General features: G+C 44.2%; 2 protein-coding genes and 1 long non-coding RNA gene across 3 annotated transcripts in view; 1 reads left to right on the forward strand and 2 right to left on the reverse strand.

Moving 5' to 3' along the window:
- Positions 1–4,638, reverse strand: part of SLX4 (SLX4 structure-specific endonuclease subunit) — a 53,321-nt gene extending 48,683 nt beyond the window's left edge. Inside the window, exon 1 of the mRNA XM_063430547.1 lies at positions 4,551–4,638. The gene's annotated coding sequence lies outside the window, so the exon portion shown is untranslated. The remainder of the gene's footprint in view (positions 1–4,550) is intronic.
- A 2,389-nt stretch (positions 4,639–7,027) lies between these two features.
- TRAP1 (TNF receptor associated protein 1) lies at positions 7,028–22,867 on the reverse strand. Its single transcript, XM_063430548.1, has 18 exons — positions 22,721–22,867; positions 20,746–20,904; positions 16,903–16,985; positions 16,623–16,763; positions 15,427–15,498; positions 15,073–15,233; positions 13,909–14,018; positions 13,703–13,776; positions 13,153–13,308; positions 12,866–12,986; positions 12,627–12,696; positions 11,490–11,637; positions 10,888–11,073; positions 10,631–10,769; positions 10,460–10,545; positions 9,625–9,770; positions 9,092–9,164; positions 7,028–7,791 (listed from the first exon to the last, which is right to left on the reverse strand). The coding sequence occupies exons 1-18, from the start codon at positions 22,803–22,805 to the stop codon at positions 7,690–7,692; spliced, it is 2,112 nt and encodes a 703-aa protein (XP_063286618.1). The 5' UTR covers positions 22,806–22,867; the 3' UTR covers positions 7,028–7,689.
- Positions 17,285–19,103, forward strand: LOC134570960 (uncharacterized). The gene is made up of 3 exons (XR_010085175.1): positions 17,285–17,412; positions 18,945–19,000; positions 19,042–19,103. It is a non-coding gene; the product is annotated as an uncharacterized LOC134570960 (long non-coding RNA).
- Positions 22,868–24,386: the final 1,519 nt, after the last annotated feature.

Here is a 24,386-nt window from a genome sequence, read left to right on the forward strand (position 1 = left end):
GGCTGGAAGCAGAGAATGCACATATAACTGGCGGAATATTCTTAAAAGGGATTCTATAGTGTTAGAAATATAGATTTGTATTCCTAACACTACAGAGCCCTTTGGTCCCCCCTTATTTTATTTATGTTTGGCACATAAAGGGTTAAAAAGCTTCATTTAATCACTCGATTCCAGCGCCAATATTCAGCGCTCCACCTCCTCGATGTCGGTACCTAATGCGCATGTGAGCTGAAACTGGATGTCCTCATGCAAGGTATGAAGACACCCATCATTTACAGGACGCAGAGTCCAATAAACTCCAAGAATCATATCTAGTATTAACCCCTTAAGGACCAAACTTCTGGAATAAAAGGGAATCATGACATGTCACGTGTCCTTAAGGGGTTAAATAGCCACTAGAGGCTCTAAGCCCTACAAAATAATTATTGCAGTTTCTCTAAACCTGCGATGTGCTTTTTATTTTATTTTTATTCCAGGACTAAGTGGTACAGAGACACTGCACCCAGACCACGTCAATGAGATGAAGGGTGTAGTGTCTCTGTACTCCGTAGACCTGGAATCAAAAATGGGTAGAGATACACCGGGTGCCTATAGTGTCCCTTTAATTAAATGCAAATAATCAAGGTAAGGAAATAAACCGTCAAAATATACAAACAATAAAGTCACCACATTTCAGGCTACTTTTAAAACACTTTAATTTGTTTTTATCATTTTATGAACTCCACCAATAACAACCTTTATCCAACCCACCCTCTGTCTGTAACTGGTCCCAATGAGTGGGCTCTGCATACAGAGGGGCTCAGTGAAGCCCAGCTCCTCACACCCTCCTGCCCCCTCTCTCTGTCTGTAACTGGTCCCAATGAGTGGGCTCTGGATACAGAGGGGCTCAGTGATACCCAGCTCCTCACACACCCCTGCCCCCTCCCTCTGTCTGTAACTGGTCCCAATGAGTGGGCTCTGGATACAGAGGGTCTCAGTGATGCCCAGCTCCTCACACCCTCCTGCCCCCTCTCTCTGTCTGTATCCAGAGCCCACTCATAGGGACCAATTATAGACAGAGAGAGGGGGCAGGAGGGTGTGAGGAGCTGGGCATCACTGAGCCCCTCTGTATCCAGAGCCCACTCATAGGGACCAATTACAGAGGGGCTCAGTGATGCCCAGCTCCTCACACCCTCCTGCCCCCTCTCTCTGTCAGTAACTGGTCCCAATGAGTGGGCTCTGGATACAGAGGGGCTCAGTGATGCCCAGCTCCTCACACCCTCCTGCCCCCTCTCTCTGTCTGTAACTGGTCCCAATGAGTGGGCTCTGCATACAGAGGGGCTCAGTGATGCCCAGCTCCTCACACCCCCCTGCCCCCTCTCTCTGTCTGTAACTGGTCCCAATGAGTGGGCTCTGGATACAGAGGGGCTCAGTGATGCCCAGCTCCTCACACCCTCCTGCCCCCTCCCTCTGTCTGTAACTGGTCCCAATGAGTGGGCTCTGGATACAGAGGGGCTCAGTGATGCCCAGCTCTTCCCACCCTCCTGCCCCCTCTCTCTGTCAGTAACTGGTCCCAATGAGTGGGCTCTGGATACAGAGGGGCTCAGTGATGCCCAGCTCCTCACACCCCCCTGCCCCCTCCCTCTGTCTGTAACTGGTCCCAATGAGTGGGCTCTGGATACAGAGGGGCTCAGTGATGCCCAGCTCCTCACACCCTCCTGCCCCCTCTCTCTGTCTGTAACTGGTCCCAATGAGTGGGCTCTGGATACAGAGGGGCTCAGTGATGCCCAGCTCCTCACACCCTCCTGCCCCCTCTCTCTGTCTGTAACTGGTCCCAATGAGTGGGCTCTGAATACAGAGGGGCTCAGTGATGCCCAGCTCCTCACACCCCCTGCCCCCTCTCTCTGTCAGTAACTGGTCCCAATGAGTGGGCTCTGGATACAGAGGGGCTCAGTGATACCCAGCTCCTCACACCCCCCTGCTGCCTCCCTCTGTAACTGGTCCCAATGAGTGGGCTCTGGATACAGAGGGGCTCAGTGATGCCCAGCTCCTCACACCCTCCTGCCCCCTCTCTGTCTGTAATTGGTCCCTATGAGTGGGCTCTGGATACAGAGGGGCTCAGTGATGCCCAGCTCATCACACCCTCCTGCCCCCTCTCTCTGTCAGTAACTGGTCCCAATGAGTGGGCTCTGGATACAGAGGGGCTCAGTGATGCCCAGCTCCTCACACCCCCTGCCCCCTCTTTCTGTCTGTAACTAGTCCCAATGAGTGGGCTCTGGATACAGAGGGGCTCAGTGAAACCCAGCTCCTCACACCCCCCTGCCCCCTCTCTCTGTCTGTAACTGGTCCCAATGAGTGGGTTCTGGATACAGAGGGGCTCAGTGATGCCCAGATCCAGCTCCTCACACCCCCTGCCCCCTCTCTCAGTCTGTAACTGGTCCCAATGAGTGGGCTCTGGATACAGAGGGGCTCAGTGATGCCCAGCTCCTCACACCCTCCTGCCCCCTCTCTCTGTCAGTAACTGGTCCCAATGAGTGGGCTCTGGATACAGAGGGGCTCAGTGATACCCAGCTCCTCACACCCCCCTGCCCCCTCCCTCTGTCTGTAACTGGTGCCAATGAGTGGGCTCTGGATACAGAGGGGCTCAGTGATGCCCAGCTCCTCACACCCCCCTGCCCCCTCTCTCTGTCAGTAACTGGTCCCAATGAGTGGGCTCTGGATACAGAGGGGCTCAGTGATGCCCAGCTCCTCACACCCTCCTGCCCCCTCTCTCTGTCAGTAACTGGTCCCAATGAGTGGGCTCTGGATACAGAGGGGCTCAGTGATACCCAGCTCCTCACACCCCCCTGCCCCCTCCCTCTGTCTGTAACTGGTGCCAATGAGTGGGCTCTGGATACAGAGGGGCTCAGTGATGCCCAGCTCCTCACACCCTCCTGACCCCTCTCTCTGTCTGTAATTGGTCCCTATGAGTGGGCTCTGGATACAGAGGGGCTCAGTGATGCCCAGCTCCTCACACCCTCCTGCCCCCTCTCTCTGTCAGTAACTGGTCCCAATGAGTGGGCTCTGGATACAGAGGGGCTCAGTGATACCCAGCTCCTCACACCCCCCTGCCCCCTCCCTCTGTCTGTAACTGGTCCCAATGAGTGGGCTCTGGATACAGAGGGGCTCAGTGATGCCCAGCTCCTCACACCCTCCTGCCCCCTCTCTCTGTCTGTAACTGGTCCCAATGAGTGGGCTCTGGATACAGAGGGGCTCAGTGATGCCCAGCTCCTCACACCCTCCTGCCCCCTCTCTCGGTCAGTAACTGGTCCCAATGAGTGGGCTCTGGATACAGAGGGGCTCAGTGATACCCAGCTCCTCACACCCCCCTGCCCCCTCTCTCTGTCTGTAACTGGTCCCAATGAGTGGGCTCTGGATACAGAGGGGCTCAGTGATACCCAGCTCCTCACACCCCCCTGCCCCCTCTCTCTGTCTGTAACTGGTCCCAATGAGTGGGCTCTGGATACAGAGGGGCTCAGTGATGCCCAGCTCCTCACACCCCCCTGCCCCCTCTCTCTGTCTGTAACTGGTCCCTATGAGTGGGCTCTGGATACAGAGGGGCTCAGTGATGCCCAGCTCCTCACACCCCCCTGCCCCCTCTCTCTGTCTGTAACTGGTCCCAATGATTGGGCTCTGGATACAGAGGGGCTCAGTGATGCCCAGCTCCTCACACCCCCCTGCCCCCTCTCTCTGTCAGTAACTGGTCCCTATGAGTGGGCTCTGGATACAGAGGGGCTCAGTGATGCCCAGCTCCTCACACCCCCCTGCCCCCTCTCTCTGTCTGTAACTGGTCCCAATGAGTGGGCTCTGGATACAGAGGGGCTCAGTGATGCCCAGCTCCTCACACCCCCTGCCCCCTCTCTCTGTCTGTAACTGGTCCCAATGAGTGGGCTCTGGATACAGAGGGGCTCAGTGATACCCAGCTCCTCACACCCCCTGCCCCCTCTCTCTGTCTGTAACTGGTCCCTATGAGTGGGCTCTGGATACAGAGGGGCTCAGTGATGCCCAGCTCCTCACACCCCCTGCCCCCTCTCTCTGTCTGTAACTGGTCCCAATGAGTGGGCTCTGGATACAGAGGGGCTCAGTGATACCCAGCTCCACACACCCCCTGCCCCCTCTCTCAGTCTGTAACTGGTCCCAATGAGTGGGCTCTGGATACAGAGGGGCTCAGTGATACCCAGCTCCACACACCCCCTGCCCCCTCTCTCTGTCTGTAACTGGTCCCTATGAGTGGGCTCTGGATACACAGGGGCTCAGTGATGCCCAGCTCCTCACACCCCCTGCCCCCTCCCTCTGTCTGTAACTGGTCCCAATGAGTGGGCTCTGGATACAGAGGGGCTCAGTGATGCCCAGCTCCTCACACCCTCCTGCCCCCTCTCTCTGTCAGTAACTGGTCCCAATGAGTGGGCTGGATACACAGGGGCTCAGTGATGCCCCCTCTCGGGGTGCTCTGCCCCTCCTCCCCCCTATCCCCGGGTTATGGGCTCATACACAGCACCAGGACTCCATTTATCACCACTAACTCCTCTTACCTGAACTAGCGCTGTACGTCACGCTCCGGAACGCGCGCCTCAGGACGTCAGCGCGCACGCCTGGCTTGGGGCCACGCCCACGGGGCGGGGCCACGCGAGAGGATTTTATCGAAATCTGCATAACTTGGACACGCCCTGGCCTCCATTTTGTGAACCATTTTGATGGAGCCCCGGTGTTCTATCAAAAAACCCTACCCCGTGAAAATTCCCTAACCTCGTCACTTCCGGTGACGCGGCCGCACTGGAAGTGACGTTTGGAGGGGGGTGTGCGCCGTCGCGCAAACGCACACCGACTGGGTAGGGGATTTTTACAGCGAGCAGGGGACATTAAGCCCACAGTGCGCACGCGCCTCATAGTACTCCCGTATGTCTTTTTCACGGGGTATGTCTTTTTGATAGAACATGTTTTTAGTGCGTTTTTTGGACCCCAGCAAAATGGCTTCCTAAAAAAAAAAACTAATAATAATATGATTTTGCTGAGTGGAAACATTTTTTTTCCCCCTCAATAGCGCTAGTTTTAGCTCCCATTGGGTAGAATGAACAGATCATGTGATTGCAGGAGTCACATGACACAGGGAGCAGCAGGAAGGGGGGAATAAGACCAATATTAAGGGCTGGTGCAGGATTTTTAGGGGACAATCACTTTAGGACTATATAAATAATTCCATAAAATTTAAAATAGTACTTACATTTGATGTTTATATTAGGATCATTTTATTGGTAGTGAATATACATATAAAATGTGATCTCGTTTGTAGAGAGATTTTAGATTGTAAGCTCCTTTGGGCAGGGCCCTCTTCTTCTACTTTTCCCGTATGACAAAACATAGTACATCTTGTCTTCCCTATTGTACTGTGCTGTGAATATTTTGGCGCCATCTAAATAATCGTAATTGTATATAAACTACAGAAATGCAGGTGTAGTTGGGTAAGGGGTTTTTGGTTTTTTAAACATACATAAAGGGCCTACTAACTAAATGCTGAAAAGCAACCTAATGACGCTGAATTGTCTTAATTCCACCATTTTTTTTAATGTTAGCTGTTGAATAAATCTACATTTAAGTTTGCTAATGTGGCAAATTATGTCTTATTCGTGCCATTCCATGGCATAATGTCATAGATAGATAGATGGAGACATCTCGTACAAATGTTGCAGGACATACTTATTTTAAGGCAATTAATACCCGTTGCTAGCACTGACATGGCCTTCATCATTGAGAATAATACGGTAATAGAATTTAACAAACAGGGGTCTGTGCATTTTAGGCATTGTCCTTACACTTCAGTGTACGCACATAGCATTATCAATTATTGTTTATGTGCTCCCTTTTTAGGATGGTTCCCTCATCGTTATTTTCCTTTTTAGAATTCTCTAGGTATACTCATTTTCAGGGGAAATATATAAACTTCGATTTTAAATGCAGGAAGACATTTACCAAGAGATTTGGATAAATTAATGGATGTAAACAGTTTGTTGAATTCATGAGCTCATGAAGTGAAATCTATAATTTATTATGGTTTGTACTGAAATTTATCTGCTAAGAATAAATCTGTTGGGGTACCAAATGTCTTCATGGGTGGGAGGCCCAGTGTAACCATCATTGATTGAGAGGTCTGGCAAACCAATAAACATTGAAAATGGTTGTGAAGTTACTAACCAAACCTAAAATATACTCTCAGTCTCAAACACACAAAGAGCATTCTAGTATTAATGAAAAGTGTGCTGTCAGATTGTGTAAATGCAGGACTGTATTTGTGTGGTGTGTTTTGTGTGTGAATGAATTCCAAGTATTGAATGCCAGTGTGTGCTTGTGTAGGATAAGGAATGTATGCACCGAAAAGGACACTTTAAGAACCTGATGTGACATTCAATATGTGCTTAATATGGAGCTTTCAATCCTGTATACTTAAGGCCTGATGCACCAGGAATCACAAGGTAACTCAACAATGCTAAGGCTGGTATAGGACTTCTTCATCTGGCTGTGGACAAGTAGGGTGAATCCCACTTGGATAGACAATCCAATAAGTGAGCATAAGACATATGATTAGTTAATCAATGACTATATTTCTGTACCTGAGAACAATAGATAAAAATGAGGTTTTGTATGTGTGTGAAATTGTAGATGAAAGATTGTGTGAAGATTCCCTTTTAATGATGGTCTGGTTTATAGAGATATTTAGCACAATACCAACAAACAGAGATACTCTAGTTTTATGGCTCATAAGCCTTAAAACTTGAAAGACTGACAGGAGGCATCTTCAATGTTAAATGCTGTATTGGAAAGTGTAAATGTGCATATGACAAAAGTCACCGAGCAAATCTTCCATTGAGACCCCATTTATATCAATGCATGTAAATAATGTGGTAATGTAATTATAGCTATGTGAAGCCACCAGCAGTTACAAGGAAAAAGACGGCAGCGGCAAATCCAGCAAATTTGTGCCTGCAATGTCACATATACGGAATACAACAGGAGATATTTTCACGTTTACCTTTATTGTCTAACTTTAGTAACATGTATAATGTACTCATTTATACTAGACAGTACAAAATAATTGTATTGTTATCGACTGTCCATTGCTAAAGAACATATAATTACTAAAGCAACGAGTGAGCAATGTTTTGTATGACGTGGATGGCTCAGCATTAAGAGGGTATGAATTGTCCCATACAGATTTATAAACAAAAAACAAAAATAATTATTGAACTTATCAATGTATCTATGGACACTATACAAACTAGAAGGTACAATTTTAGTAGTCCTGTTTCAGTGTTGGACCGGCCACAATATATAGAAGTGATGGCAAACATTTGCTTCTGCAGACGACAATTCCTGAAAGGTCGTCTGGCATCATTGGAAATGTATTCACAACACAGGCAACACAAGCCATTACTGCCTCAGAGGTAACAATGTGTGTCATACAGATTAACTTGGGCAGCGATATTTGATTGAGATCCAGAGCAGGTAAGCAATATTCTGATTAAACTCTTTTTTCCATAGGAAACATTGTAGCGTGCCAACAGGGTGAGGATCTCCGTACCAAACAACCGGGAATGTTAGAGTTTGAAGGACTCTAAGATTGCTCGTACAAGTAACAAAGCTCATATGCAGTAAGTAGATGAATTCTAAAGAGACGGATCAATGCTTTTCCAACGCCTTGGTCAACAGTTCATTAAGGCGGCTAACCATGGGCCTGGGGTCATCATTTAGGCCGGCAGCGATCATAGCATTCTCATAAATCTGAAAGGAGAAGAGACGGATTTGTTTTTAAAGTGACACTATAGTCACCAGAACAACTACAGCTTATTGAATTTGTTCTGGTTACCATTACCTTCAGGCTTTTTGCTGTAAACGCTGGCACAGTGTTTATATTGCAGCCTAGTGATAACTTCACTGGCCACTCCTCAGATGGCGGCTAGAGATCCTTCCTGGGTCATGGCTGCCTAAAATGCATCCAAACCTTCAGTGTCTCCTCCCTCTCAACGCAGACACTGAACTTTCCTCATAGAGATTCATTGATTCAATTCATCTCTATGAGGAGATGCTGATTGGCCAGGGCTGTGTTTGAATTGTGCTGGCTCTGCCCCTGATCTGCCTCTTTGTCAGTCTCAGCCAATCCAATGGGGACGCATTGTGATTGGATCAGGCTACCACTTCTGCTGATGTCAGCAGGCAGGTCTAAAGGAAACAGAGCCAGAGCTAGCAGCTCCAGACTTGACTACAAGTAAGATTTTGCTATTTTTAGGGAGGCATGAGGGGCTAGATGGTGGTTTTAACCCTATATTTCACTGTGGAAATTAAAGAGCTTTAGGAATTTATATTTAGTTATGCATATCCATATATACAATCATGATAATATTAGAACATTATGCTGTTAATGATTGTAAATTAAAGGAGCACTATAGGGTCAGGAACACAAACATGTATTCCTGACCCTATAGTGCTCCTTTAATTTACAATCATTAACATCATAATGTTCTAATATTATCATGATTGTATATATGGATATGCATAACTAAATATAAATTCATAAAGCTCTTTAGTTTCCACAGTGAAATACAAATAAAATTGAATAGTAGAAATTCTCACAGCATTGGTACCAACAATTTCACATTACTGCAACTTCTCAAAATGAGCTGGGTTGTGTTACAAATAGGGGGATAGTTAAAAAAAAAAAAAAAAAAACACCTAACAAAAATAAATAACACCATCCCAAACAGAGCAGGCACTGGCTGCTAACAGTAATCCAATATTTTCGCACTATTTTGATGCATCAGAATCGTTTTCCAAAACAATCACGTGGTCGAAATGCATCCACACAAACTACCAGATGGAGAAATTTCTGTTTGTCCGAACCAGATTTTTCTGTGCACAAGTCCAACTCTTAGCAACTTACCAAGTATACGAAAATGATATATTATGGTCAGGTCAGGGCAGGGCAGGGCAGGTGGCTGAATATACACACACACATATACAGGATTTAAAACAAAAAGGGCATAATGCCCGTGGCTGACGTTTAACAGTAGATCAAATCACCCACCTGATCCAGAAGTAACTTTGCCAGTTCCTGGTCAGAGTCCTTCAGCTGCTCCAACTTCTTAATGAGTGGGTGGCTACAAACACAGTATACACAAATGTTATCAACAGCCTGACCTTAATATGTAATAATCAACACGGATAATACCTGTGATCGCAGAGCTTAATACTGCTTGTAAAGCTAAAAGTAAATCCATCATATGACCTGGTCATTAGGAAAGGAGGAATGTATGGCCTAGGGCACTCCAGATGTTGTGGACTACATATCCCATAATGCTTTTACACCCATAATGCTGGCAAAGCATCATGGGAGATCTAGTCCAAAACATCTGGAGTGCCAAAGGTTGCCTATGCCTGGCCTAGCCTTATTAGAATAGGTCACCCATAAACTGTTCGTAACAAAATATGGGGAAAATATTCCAAGAAAAGCTGGGAAATTTGCCATCTCTATGGAAGGCCTTCCTTCTCACCCAAACCCTGCACTGTTTTTTATAATTAAGTCAGCTAAGTGAGAGGAAATATTCCAAAGAGACATACCCAGTGTTAATTTCCAGTGTGGGCTGCAGGATTTGAGCTCGTTCCTCGCTGGTTTTAGCAAGTTGTTGGGTACGTAGGAAATGTCGAGCTGCTCCCATCTCCAGAACAGTGATCATGGCTGGGTGGGTGTCCAAGCGTGGTGTTACCTTCAGACAGAACATATTAGTATTTATCATAAATCTATAGCTATAACTACTTACAGCTTGGCTGCTGTTCACAGACTCCAACCTGCCTGTGTAGCGAGGATATACTGGTTCTCCCATCCTTTGTTGCTTTTGTTATGGGCATATGCAAATATTACAAGACTTTATAGTGGTAAATAGGGGAACTACAGCGGTCACACTTTCCCCAAAGTAAAGAATGGGAGATGCTTGCGTGTGTGTTGTACAACCATACAGTTACTCATTTTCTTCAACTGAAATCTTTTTTTTAACTTTGCAATGCAAAAACGGCTCTAATTAATGTTTATGAAGAAATACTGGGTAAAGGCAGGAGTGAATGAATACTTTGTGATAAAATAAAATTATTGTCAGAGAGGCTAGAAGATGAGTAAATGTAAGGAAACAGTTTCTTACATACTCACTGGTAAGATCCAATGGCTTATTCTTTTGAGAACCTGTATATTTTACATGTCGATAAACTTTGTGCCTGAAATGTCCCTTACATACTTGATATATGTCTTAGATCAGTACAGATAACTGATATAGACAATAAGATCTGGGCTATTAATAAGGAACAAGTTTCCAGAACATTACGCAATGGTAACCCAATTCAAATATGGCCTTGTAATAACAATGAAAAGGCTTGTATCGGAAATATGACCGTTGTTTGTTACCTTGATATTGGTTACTCTGGTCCCCAAGCCATTTCTCATCCAAGCGATGAGGTCTTCTGCTTCTTTCTCCAGCAAGCGTTCTCCAGCTGAGATGGGAGAGATTGAGACATTTGATGAGTACATGTAAGGGACTCTAAACTGCTAAAATCTGCCTGAGTAGAGACAAGATACCTGGTTTGTTGTCCTCAAACGTCTCCTCCTTGTAATGATCCACAACTATGTCAGTCTCCACAGAGATCAGCTTCTTCCGGTCAAATTCCCGCAAATGTAACAGAGTCAGCTCATCAAACTGCTCATAACAGAACAGGACCTGGGAGGACAATTAGAGAATCTTGTAATTCAATGACATGGTGTTAGCAGAACACCGCCGGATCTTACAGGCTGCAAGAAGAAGCCAAAGTCAGGACCAGTAGCACCTAGTTCCTCACCTCAGTATCTTTCTGTTTCATAGCCTCATAGTAAGGACTGTTCTCGGCAAGGTGGCGATTAGGAGCGCACAGATAGTAGATGTTGCGTGTTCCAGGTTGCATGCGGCTAGCGTAATCCGTGAGGTTGGTTTGCTGACCTGCTGGCAGTGCGGACGACTCAAAACGCAGCAACTTCCCAATGTCCTCCTAAGAAGGCAAATCAAAAGTCTTTGTATTTTCAGATCTCCAAAACACCAGCAAGACAATAGTGGTCTGAGAAACACTAAGAAAACATTGTCTGGTCAAAAAGCCTAATATAGCAAAAAAAATCTCATAATAGAAAACACAAAAACAACATTTTGGGACGCTTCAACTGCTTCACTGTTTAATTCAAGCTAAATAACTGAAAAAATATATAAATCAATGCTTTGTGGCACTAGCTGGACTTCCGCAGGATACCCATCATAGAACAGTAACAGAATATATTGTTTATTAATGCATTTCGGCCATCATTCCTATGTCTTACACCCAGAAATTGTGGAACATAGCAAGTACTGTGGGATTTCCTGGAGCTGCTGGTCACCTATACACATAAACAAATACACCATTGGCGACAGTCTCACCTTGACCTCTTGCTCTGCTGTGGTCACAATTCCCTCTCGCATAAACAGTCCATAGTCTTCAAAGAATTTGGCGTATTTCTCTGGGTCCTTCTTACTCTGATCAATGAAGAATTTGACGAGCCGTTTTTGCAGCACATCCCGCAGTTTCCTGTGAAATAATGGATTTACTAAGATTTACAAACACAAGCCTTCCAACTCAAACTAGAACCCTAGTTGTCCTCCCATACCACAACCAGAAGTCAATCTGGCATTGATCTGTAATGTCTGAAAGCCAGCGACAATACCATTAGAAACCCGATTAGTTATTTTTAAGAGGTATACAGAGCACAAAGCTCTATATATCATGCAAAGAGAATTATTACACCGCATGCTTTGAAATAGGCCTGGCGTGAAAATCAGCGTTTCTGTAGATTTCAGTAGCACACAAGATCATATAACAATTAAAAAAATAATAAAATTGTCAACCTATTGTTCTCTTGCTTTCTACATGTGACATTCACAGAACAAACAATACGGCAATAGAGATGCCAAGAACTAAACTATTACTTGTGCTGGAAGCTGCACCTCAGTTTCTATATTCCCATAGAAATCCTGGATACGTCCTCAAGCATAAATGCCTGGTAGAGACTAGATTCTCATTCTGTTCAGCAATACCGGACAGCTGTTAATATTATACATATACCTTCAGTAACACAGCAATGTGAACTGTAGGCTTATTAAAGGAACACTATAGGGTCAGGAATAAAAATGTGTATTCCTGACCGTATGCTGTTAAAACTATTAAGGTGACAGCGCCCGTCCCCTTAAATAGTGTAAAAACTCACCTTTATTCCAGTGCCGTGCAGGCCTGCCGGTGTTGGCTCCGCCCCCTGGACTGATTTAAGAATTGATGATCTCAGCCAATCCAATGCTTTCATATAGCAAAGCAGTGGGAGGCTAATACACATGTGTCCACCAGACCCTACCTGGAGATGTACCCACCAAATCTTGTTTGCACATTACTCACAGTCTGCAATGACCAGACATACGATTATTTACCTACAATTAAAGTGTGTTTAATAACCAATACTAATCAGAGAACTAGTAACGCCCACAGACAAACCAGGAATAACTTTAATCTATGCCTCTATTTCCCACCTGATCAGTGAGCTCTCCTGCAGCAGTTCCCGACTAAGGTTCAGGGGAATGTCCTCGCTGTCCACAACTCCTGCAGATAGAGGATATTTAGTAAGGTAACATTGGGGGCATGGAGATCAGAAAAAAGCCATAGCTTTAAGTATGGGATTAAAAACAGTTAAGGGGAAGATTAAATATCAAGTCCCAAATCAACCCCTTTTATTTTCTCTGGGTGAAAATCAAAGTCATATTACACGCACCTCGCAAGAAGCGTAGCCACTTCGGTAAAATGTCAGCAGCTTTGGTCTGGATAAGTACCTTGCGACTATAGAGAGCCACACTGGATCCCAGTTCTCTGCTCACGTCAAACATGGAGGGTTTCTGCAGATGGGTGAAAGTGGAGGTTTATTGCAGTGAGGCTAAGATGCTGCAGATGAACCTTCAATAAGACATGTCATTGTGCCTATGCAAAGCTCACTGGCTGGGAGTACAAGTCATATCGTCCCTGCTGTAGAGGATTCTACTCCATCAAGAGATTCCAACTCACCATCTCTGGCACATAGAAGATGCTACGGATGTTGAGTGGTGCGTCTGCCTTGTAATGCAGAGTGTAGCGCGGTTTGTCGTATGCCTGGGCGATAAAGCGATAGAACTCTTCATGTTGCCAATCACTAATTTCTTTAGGATCCATCATCCAGAGAGCCTAACGTTAGGGAAGCAGAAAACAACAATTACATCTGATGAGAATGTCTCAAAATTAGTTTTCTAAAACTTCCCTTATTATCGAGATATTGAGGACTCAAGTAAATCACCAACATGTTATTTTATCAATAAAATGCACCTTAATTATTCAATAAAAATAATAATCACAAGGCAGGACGGTACTTGTCAGAGGGCAAACCTTAGGAGGACAAAGGACAAGGTACTCCTAGTCTCACATGTTTTGGGCTTAATCACAGAATAAAGAAGGAAGTAAAGAGTAAAAGCTCACCATAGTAAATACAAGTTACGGATATCTAAATTGAATGTGTATACTACATGGATTTTGGCACAAAGCTGTAATAAGATCATTATATATCAGCCTTCCAGCCACCTACCTGCAGGGTGTTCAGCCGCTTGCCATTCAGGTACACGGGGAAACTGACAAAGTTGCTGTATTTTGTTACCACTTCTGCAAGGTGGAAGGACAAGAGAAGAATATATTAACTGCCTGTATTATCAGTAAGGCCACACACGATGCTGATCTAGTGAAGGTAGAGTTTGCGGTGACTAATGCTCACAGTGCAGGGTCTCCAGATCTTACCTTTCACACGATCCTCATTAGAAAACTCTTTGCAGTCATCTTTGAGTTGGATAACAATTTTTGTCCCTGGCTTTACCCCACTGGCTTCTGCTAGCTCAAAGACACCAGAGCTGAAAGGAAGCAGGAGAAAAGAAATATTTAAAAATTAAAAACATTATCTTTACATGATAAGCTGCGGCCATAAGATATCTAATCCTAAATCTGCTACTGAGAAAAGGCCAAGACCATGTCTATCGATGTTGAGAAGCCTTTCAATACAATGTCTACCTTATAGAATATTGTCCATTGGATCAAGCTTAGGATATAGAATTTGGACATTGGCTGAAACTTAATATTTTTACATTGCTACATTGCAGTACAAAGACTGCTTCTAGTGGCTGTGTACAAGACAGCCACTACAGGCGCTTCGTGGAGTTTCACTCCCTGAAACAACACAGGACGTCCCCATGCTCTGGGTGAGAATATCCAGCGTCAAGGAAAAACCCATAGGAAAACACTGAGTCAATGGCTTTCTAATGGGGAAGGCATAATAAGCGCGGCATATAAATACGGTATATATCTGGGAGTCCAGGCCAAGTCTCCGGTTTTCCACCCCTCTTGTCACAGGTGCCTCATTCCAGGGCCCTATTTAACCTTGCCCTGCAGAGAGTCCCAGAAGAAAGCATTTCCTAAATAAGCGGATTAATCTCATAAGAGCAGACATTAGGTTGTTAGAGTAGGATATGCCACGAATGGGATACACTGACACTGTTGTGGCAGGCTTATGCAATGTATGATCATATACTGGAACTAAATCCCCATTATTTTTGCCCAGGGTAGGTGTATTTAAATAAAACTATTACATTCTGTGACACTAGAAATTGCTATTTAGAGAATGAGCGAGTGCGCTGGATCTTCTCAATATACAAGTCATTGTCATTAACACATCAGGCATTGGATTTATCAATACCTAGTTTGTGTATACATTGATTTGTTTATCCATTTATGGGCAGCAGCTTCTCAAAGTATTGTGTTCAATAACCCCCAGAGCTTCCGCCATTGGCTGGCTAAGAAGTGAGTTGCACTTTATACCTCAAGTACCAGAACGTTCTACAAAAACCATGAGACGGAAAAGCTTGAATACAGAGAAATAAACTGAAAGAGCCCTGAGATCACTGGACTCACCCATCTGAAGACCAGCAGTACCCAGGGCTGCCAGGCTCAGCAGACTGAGAGTATACTACCACCTTGTCTGCCACCATGAAAGAAGAGTAGAAGCCCACACCGAACTGGCCGATTATCTTGCTGGCACTGTCTGCTTGGTTCTGCAGGGCATCCAGAAATGCCTGGAATAGAGGGTTAAATCCATGGATGATGAGGGACAAGGAAGATAAACTGATGATGAAAAAGGTGGACAATTAAAACGAGACACAGTTTTACCCTGCAGCTCTTTCTGTGCCCCACGTTTAACAGTGACAATATGCTCAAAGATGTATGAAAGCAGACGAGGTAAATCAAGTGTGTAAGTTGACTACCTACCTTGGATCCGGAGCGGGCAATAGTTCCGAGGTTAGAAATTAGTTCTTCCTGTGTCATCCCCACTCCGGTGTCCTGCAAAAAAGGAATCGAGAGTGAGTGGGCAGAGTCAAATAGAATGCACTCACCCATGGGAACCTTCACCAGCTCAGCATGGAGGTACATTACTACACAGCGATTAATAGAGCTACGGCTGTATAACACTATAATATAATGAATAAAAACACAATGTTTGTAGCTCCACCAACACAATGCATCATTGTAACAAGTAGAACTAACCAACCCCCTACCAGCTCACCAAGTCACCTTCAATAAATCTCAGCCAGAAGAGCAAGATGGCAAAAATGAAACCTCTATGTATGATTAGATACAATACACTGTACCGGTAATTCTACACTACTACACTCAACTACATCTTCAGCTCCACACATCAAATGCAAAACAGAACATACACCTAGGTAAGAGGAGTCCGACAAAGAACAGTGCAAGGAACTTGCTAATTAAATTGTTACCTTTTAACCATTTAGTATACACCCCCAAAGAAAACAAACATATTTATTTGTAGGTATATGGGGAAAATAGCTTGCAAAAGATCTGTCGGAGCCCGAAGACCTCCCCTCTTTGATGGACAGAAAGTCTGTGCTGGGGAATACACCATTTGGAGGCTCCTCATTGAGAAGCCTTTGTGCTGGAGCTATGAATGCAATCCCCCCTTCCCTATGATTCTCATCGCGCTGTAGTATAGCTCGCCGAGAAGGGGGAAGTCAGTCCCCTGCTAGCTCATGCGCACAGAAGCAGAAGAACACTCCCATGGCTGTCTGAATAGCCGCCTGGGGGATGTGTCTGTCCCCAATTATAACATTTTCTATTGAAATTGGCACTTTTATAAACGGTCACAAATATGGCAGAGCACGCTGAAATGCTTTCTCTCTGTGGCGGGTTCCTCTAGAACGCTAAATTCTTAAACCAAAACGTAAAATCCGCCCTACAACAAAGAAAAATACAACGTAATTCCAAAGAATATCTAGGTTTAATATCTGGACATGTTTTATACCACAGGTACTTAATCACAGGCTGGTGAGCCTGGATGGAAATCAGAGAAGCCTATGATTAAGTACAAGGCAGTGGTTGAGTTGATTGTCTTTTCAGTAAGGAGTTGAGTAATATCCAAAATAAGAAATAAGTGATGTGTACCCCACCTGGATAGTGAGTGTCCCCTTATCACTGTCTGTCTGCAGGTGAACTTCCATCTCAGGCAGGACGCTCCCCTGTTGCATGAGCTTATGACGCAGCTTCTCAAGAGCATCGCTGCTGTTCGAGATCAGTTCGCGAATAAAGACCTGATTGAACCAAGCAGGAATGTTAAAGGAAATATGTGTATAAAAAGCAAACAAACATATAAAACATTCATACAGCTGGGAAAAGTGCAACATGTTACATCAGTCACGGTTACAAATAGTTTCTTCCCCAGACAGATACCTCTTTCTCAGAATAGAGGGAGCGAGCAACAATATCCAGGAGCTTCTTTGTTTCAGCCTGAAACTCATGAGTAGTGGAAGAACCTGAAAATGTATTGAAAAGAATGTTAGAAACATTACTACTGTAACTTGTAATGAGACAGTGATGGGAAACGGGCAGTTACAGGGTGAGGGTCCTCTAATAAAAGGACAGTTATAGGGTGAGGGGTCCTGTAATAGAGCAGTGATAGGTACAGTTATAGGGTGAGGGTCCTGTAATAGAGCAGTGATAGGTACAGTTATAGGGTGAGGGGTCCTGTAATAGACCAGTGATAGATACAGTTATAGAGTGAGGGTACAGTTATAGAGTGAGGGGTCCTGTAATAGAGCAGTGATAGGTACAGTTATAGGATGAGGAGTCCTGTAATAGAGCAGTGATAGGTACAGTTATAGGGTGAGGGGTCCTGTAATAGAGCAGTTATAGGTACAGTTATAGGGTGAGGGGTCCTGTAATAGAGTAGTGATAGGTACAGTTATAGGGTGAGGGGTCCTGTAATAGAGCAGTGATAGGTACAGTTATAGGGTGAGGGGTCCTGTAATAGAGCAGTGATAGGTACAGTTATAGGGTGAGGGGTCTTGTAATAGAGCAGTGATAGGTACAGTTATAGGGTGAGGGGTCCTGCAATAGAGCAGTGATAGGTACAGTTATAGGGTGAGGGTCCTGTAATAGAGCAGTGATAGGTACAGTTATAGGGTGAGGGGTCCTGTAATAGAGCAGTGATAGGTACAGTTATAGGGTGAGGGGTCCTGTAATAGAGCAGTGATAGGTACAGTTATAGGGTGAGAGGTCTTGTAATAGAGCAGTGATAGGTACAGTTATAGGGTGAGGGGTCTTGTAATAGAGCAGTGATAGGTACAGTTATAGGGTGAGGGGTCCTGTAATAGAGCAATGATAGGTACAGTTATAGGGTGAGGGGTCTTGTAATAGAGCAGTGATAGGTACAGTTATAGGATGAGGGATCCTGTAATAGAGCAGTGATAGGTACAGTTATAGGATGAGGGTCCTGTAATAGAGCAATGATAGGTACAGTTATAGGATGAGGGATCTTGTAATAGAGCAGTGATAGGTACAGTTATAGGGTGAGGGGTCCTGTAATAGAGCAATGATAGGTACAGTTATAGGATGAGGGATCCTGTAATAGAGCAGTGATAGGTACAGTTATAGGATGAGGGTCCTGTAATAGAGCAGTGATAGGTACAGTTATAGGATGAGGGTCCTGTAATAGAGCAGTGATAGGTACAGTTATAGGGTGAGGGATCCTGTAATAGAGCAGTGATAGGTACAGTTATAGGGTGAGGGATCCTGTAATAGAGCAGTGATAGGTACAGTTATAGGGTGAGGGGTCCTGTAATAGAGCAGTGATAGGTACTGTTATAGGGTGAGGGGTCCTGTAATAGAGCAGTGATAGGTACAGTTATAGGGTAAGGGGTCCTGTAATAGAGCAGTGATAGGTACAGTTATAGGGTGAGTGATCCTGTAATAGAGCAGTGATAGGTACAGTTATAGGGTAAGGGGTCCTGTAATAGAGCAGTGATAGGTACAGTGATAGGGTGAGGGGTCCTGTAATAGAGCACTGATAGGTACAGTTATAGAGTGAGGGGTCCTGTAATAGAGCAGTTATAGGATGAGGGTTCCTGTAATAGAGCAGTGATAGGTACAGTTATAGGGTGAGGGGTACTGTAATAGAGCAGTGATAGGTACAGTTATAGGGTAAGGGGTCCTGTAATAGAGCAGTGATAGGTACAGTTATAGGGTGAGGGGTCCTGTAATAGAGCACTGATAGGTACAGTTATAGAGTGAGGGGTCCTGTAATAGAGCAGTTATAGATACAGTTATAGGATGAGGGTTCCTGTAATAGAGCAGTGGTAGGTACAGTTATAGGGTGAGGGCCCTGTAATAGAGCAGTGATAGGTACAGTTATAGGGTGGAGGGTCCTGTAATAGAGCAGTGATAGGTACAGTTATAGGGTGGGGGGTCCTGTAATAGAGCAGTGATAGGTAGAGTTATAGGGTGAGGGGTCCTGTAATAGACCAGTGATAGGTACAGTTATAGGGTGAGGGTCCTGTAATAGAGCAGTGATAGGTACAGTTATAGGGTGAGGGTCCTGTAATAGAGCAGTGATAGGTACAGTTAGAGGGTGAGGGGTCCTGTAATAGACCAGTGATAGATACAGTTAAAGAGTGAGGGTACTGTTATAGGGTGAGGGGTCCTGTAATAGAGCAGTGATAGGTACAGTTATAGGGTGAGGGGTCCTGTAATAGAGTAGTGATAGGTACAGTTATAGGGTGAGGGGTCCTGTAATAGAGCAGTGATAGGTACAGTTATAGGGTGAGGGGTCCTGTAATAGAGCAGTGATAGGTACAGTTATAGGGTGAGGGGTCCTGTACTAGAGCAGTGATAGGTACAGTTATAGGATGAGGGGTCCTGTAATAGAGCAGTGATAGGTACAGTTATAGGGTGAGGGGTCCTGTAATAGAGCAGTGATAGGTACAGTTATAGGGTGAGGGTCCTGTAATAGAGCAGTGATAGGTACAGTTATAGGGTGAGGGGTCCTGTAATAGAGCAGTGATACAGTTAATGATGGGTACAGTTATAGGGTGAGGGGTCCTGTAATAGAGCAGTGATAGGTACAGTTATAGGGTGAGGGGTCCTGTAATAGAGCAGTGATAGGTACAGTTATAGGGTAAGGGTCCTGTAATAGAGTAGTGATAGGTACAGGTTATAGGGCGAGGGTCCTGTAATAGAGCAGTGATAGGTACAGTTATAGAGTGAGGGGTCCTGTAATAGAGCAGTGATAGGTACAGTTATAGGGTGAGGGGTCCTGTAATAGAGCAGTGATAGGTACAGTTATAGGGTGAGGGGTCCTGTAATAGAACAGTGATAGGTACAGTTATAGGGTGAGGGTCCTGTAATAGAGCAATGATAGGTACAGTTATAGGGTGAGGGGTCCTGTAATAGAGCAGTGATAGGTACAGTTATAGGGTAAGGGGTCCTGTAATAGAGCAATGATAGGTACAGTAATAGGGTGAGGGGTCCTGTAATAGAGCAGTGATAGGTACAGTTATAGGGTGAGGGGTCCTGTAATAGAGCAATGATAGGTACAGTTATAGGGTGAGGGGTCCTGTAATAGAGCAATGATAGGTACAGTTATAGGGTGAGGGGCCCTGTAATAGAGCAATGATAGGTACAGTTATAGGGTGAGGGGTCCTGTAATAGAGCAGTTATAGGGTGAGGGGTCCTGTAATAGAGCAGTTATAGGTACAGTTATAGGGTGAGGGGTTCTGTAATAGAGCAGTTATAGGGTGAGGGGTCCTGTAATAGAGCAGTTATAGGTACAGTTATAGGGTGAGGGGTTCTGTAATAGAGCAGTTATAGGGTGAGGGGTCCTGTAATAGAGCAGTTATAGGTACAGTTATAGGGTGAGGGGTCCTGTAATAGAGCAGTTATAGGTACAGTTATAGGGTGAGGGGTCCTGTAATAGAGCAGTTATAGGGTGAGGTGTCCTGTAATAGAGCAGTTATAGGGTGAGGGGTCCTGTAATAGAGCAGTTATAGGGTGAGGGGTCCTGTAATAGAGCAGTTATAGGTACAGTTATAGGGTGAGGGGTCCTGTAATAGAGCAGTTATAGGTACAGTTATAGGGTGAGGGGTCCTGTAATAGAGCAGTTATAGGTACAGTTATAGGGTGAGGGGTTCTGTAATAGAGCAGTTATAGGGTGAGGGGTACTGTAATAGAGCAATGATAGGTACAGTTATGGGGGGGGGGGGGGGTCTGTGATTTTGTAGTAAAAGGATGTTACCTCACCTTGCACATTTTCTGTGTCAGAGATGATTTTGTGAAGAGTCTCTTCCTCCTTGCTCTCTGCAGTCTGTGTGGTATATCTCCGGAAAGCTATGGCACCCAAACTGCTCTGGGCAGGGTGAGAAATTTGCCTAGATCGCGGCGAACATTTTGAGATGTAGCCTGTAAACAAGCCCATGCAAGAACAGAACTCACTTTCAAATCTCAGACAGTGTTACCATATTTCTAGATTCCAATATTTGAAAATATATAATTTAGAAGGGAAAATGTATATAATGTTACCCATCAAGTTAGAAATCCCATATCATGCATTAACCAGGTGAATGACACGTGGAGTTTGTGTGTCTTTCAAGGTTTAATAAAGATTCAAACAAAATGAAACTGGTCCAAGCTAAAACTCACTAGGAAAAGCAGAAAAGGAAAGGCTTGCCAGTGCAAAATAGTGCTTTTTTTTTTTATCCCATAGAGAAAGAAGAGTCGTGACTCATCTAGGCTTACTTCTTACTCATGTTGTCTATTAAATGAGCATAATCAGTTAACAGTCACTAATGGAAGAATGTAGAGAACAAACAATTATACAAAGAAAAAAACTATTGCGGTTGGTATTCTGTAGTGATGGGTAATACTGATTAATACTATAAACTACATTTCCCACAATGCTCGGTGAGCCTTGAGATGTTTATTTACAGGAGGAGGAGAATGGAGTGTGAGGCAGGGCTCAGATTGGAAGTAACACAATGCAAGCACACTGACTCTGGACAGACAGGCATTTGTTAGATTGGATGAGGATACAAACGCACAGCCCACCTGTCCTGGAGTGACCTTGTTCTCACTCAGAGGTCAGCCAAATTGGTGCTGTGTAATGTGTGCAGATTGCACTATTTACTGAACAGGGGACAGCTCCTGTCTGTAACACAAATACTCCCAGTCCCATTCACTGCAAAGGATCAAAGGCCAGCCCGAAAAGTAAAGGCAGTGTTGCTTGTCTCCTAGCACTACAATGGAGCAAATTAACAGGAATATGTCTGGATACACTAGGGCTTGATAATTCATAGAAGCCTGGATTCTAATAAAATTTATAGGTATTTGTGAAAAAAACTAAATTTCATTAGCTCATACCGGATTCCTGAGAAACCCAAATTTACAGCTGAATAATTTTCTGCAGACATGTTTCGACCCAGTTCCAGTGTTATGTGGCAGGGGGAGGGGGCTGTTCTCATTTGTAAGTGGCAAATATTCCTGAATCAATGTAAAATAGTGTGTGTATTATTACCAAGAGGCAGAATGTCAGCTTTTAAATGATACTCCATGCCTACAATTTCTTACTGGGAGCAAATATTTAAAGTTATGGACTAACAGATCACTGTAATGATGAGAAGTTTAACCCCTTAAGGACCAAACTTCTGGAATAAAAGGGAATCATGACATGTCACACGTCATGTGTCCTTAAGGGGTTAAAGAAAAATCAAACAAAAAGTAGTGTATCTCAAGAATTTTATTTAACCCCTTAAGGACCAAACTTCTGGAATAAAAGGGAATCATGACATGTCACACATGTCATGTGTCCTTAAGGGGTTAATAAAATGTGTGTGCAGTTGTCCATGCATTATTGTCTCACCCCCAATCCACTAAATGTAAAATTACAGCATTAATGAAGTATGACGGTGTTGATTTAAATGGGAACTGATCAGATATAGGGAAATACTATGCACAGGGCAGTGATGGGTAACCTTGGCACCCCAAAGGTTACTTAACCTCATTCTCTATGAAGCCCCTGAGGCTGGCTGAGAATGATGGGGACCTACTGCAGAAAGATCTGGTTTAGGAATCCCAGCCCACTCTGGGGGTCTCTCCCTAATGATCTCTGGCTGGGACATTGCACAGTGTGGGGCACATGGCAGCACGTGTGTCTGTGATCACAGAGCTCTATCCCCCCTCTCAGACCATGGCGGTCAGCCCTGCCATCAGGGGCACTCACCTGACACACTGCGCCCTGACCCTGGCCGCCCACAGGCTCTCAGTGCTCGGCCAAGGCTCCCTCTGAGCAAGGCTGCAGCCGCCATGTTGTAGACAGGTGTGCAGGGCAGTGGGAAACGTCATCGCCCAGCGCCCGGTGTGGGCGCGCCGGCGTGACGTCAGGAGGCGGGTACGTTTGTGACCGAAATGGAGGATGTCAATGTCATCCAAGAGTGGGCTGGGAATGGGGAGGAGGGGGTGTCAGCCTGGGACACAGGGAGATGGGGCTCTGCAGTAAACCCTATTATCATTCTGTAATGGGTTCAATTATATTGTGTGCTTAATCACCAGGTCCCTCTCAGTCAGCCAGGGGTTAATAAACACTACATTCAATATCCACTGCAGTCTGAAAGCAAAATTCATTTCACATTTAAGGGCAAAATATCAGAAAGGAACAGGGATTTGGAGATTTTTTTATTTTTTTTTTTAATATATTTGGGTATAAAATTGTAAAATTTACTTTCAGGGCTAGTCACTAGACTGAGAATTGTCAGCAATTCAAAGTGAATTTCAAATTGTAAACAAAAAAAAAATAAATATACAAAGTGGAAGCAGAGCTAAATTACATTATTTTTCCCAAATCAGCAATTTGGGCCTGAAATAAGAAATTGACTGTAGTAAACCACACGGTTTGAGATTTCCTGAGAAGTCACAATTAGGGAATAACCCTGACTGACCCCTTTGTGGGTTTTAAAAAAACATTTAGGGACATGGGTGCTTTGCCTCATACACATACACAAAAATATTATCAGAAAGAAATGGGTTTAATTGGTCTGTCGATTTTTGGACATTTTATCATCTTGTGCATGAACTTGGATGTGGCTGGGCTTTCTCCATGTCTGTTTCCTGTTTGATCATTGTGTGTGTGTGTGTATATATATATATATATATATATATATATATATATATATATATATATATATATATATAAATTCTTATCATGAGTTTATTAGAAATGTTATCCAATTCTTGCTAAATGGAAAACAAATATATGTAGTAAACTAATAGAAGTCTGCACCTTTTAAAGCTCTTGTTCATTAGATCCATTGAGGGTTTTCTTTTTTTTTTTTTCATGAATGAAGCAACTTCGATACCTCAGCGATACCTTGTTTAGGTTTTGTTGGGTTTTTTTTGTACATAAACACCTATGATGAGGAAATAACACAAATGTTTCCACAGTTGCCCTTGATATATGGTAGGTGCCACTAATATAAAGTTTGTAAAAAAAAATAAAATAAAAACCGCCAGTGGCTGCAAAGGCACAATATAATGGCTAAACTTTGTTTCCACTTTTAAATGGTACACCCAAATTATACTAGATATATTGATGACAGGCAAAAATCCACCAGATGTATACTTAACCATTATGGTTTAGTGGTGAATATAAATAGCAATACTTGGGGTACATCCATCCACATCTCTCCCTCTCCCTCTCCCCCCCCCCCCCCCCCCATGGGCATAAAGCATGAGTAAACTAAGTGGCTATATTAAATGTGTACGAAGAGATCCCTAGTACTTATATCATGTTAAAATGCCTTGTTAGCGTCAGTATGAATAAATAACAACTTATGTGTTTGTTGACAGAACCACCTACTAGACTTATTTTTGGCTTTACCTTTTAAAATATT

The sequence above is a fragment of the Pelobates fuscus genome, chromosome 8 (assembly GCF_036172605.1).
Source record: "Pelobates fuscus isolate aPelFus1 chromosome 8, aPelFus1.pri, whole genome shotgun sequence".
NCBI lineage: Eukaryota > Metazoa > Chordata > Amphibia > Anura > Pelobatidae > Pelobates > Pelobates fuscus.

Coding starts and splice junctions, on each gene's coding strand:
- TRAP1 (XM_063430548.1), bottom strand. CDS start 22,805: ATGGCGGCTGCAGCCTTGCTCAGAGGGAGCCTTGGCCGAGCACTGAGA. Junction 15,499..16,622: donor AGGGGACACTCACTATCCAG/GTGGGGTACACA, acceptor CCTTTTTTGCAG/GACACCGGAGTGGGGATGAC. Junction 11,638..12,626: donor CAGGAGAGCTCACTGATCAG/GTGGGAAATAGA, acceptor ATTATTTCACAG/GAAACTGCGGGATGTGCTGC.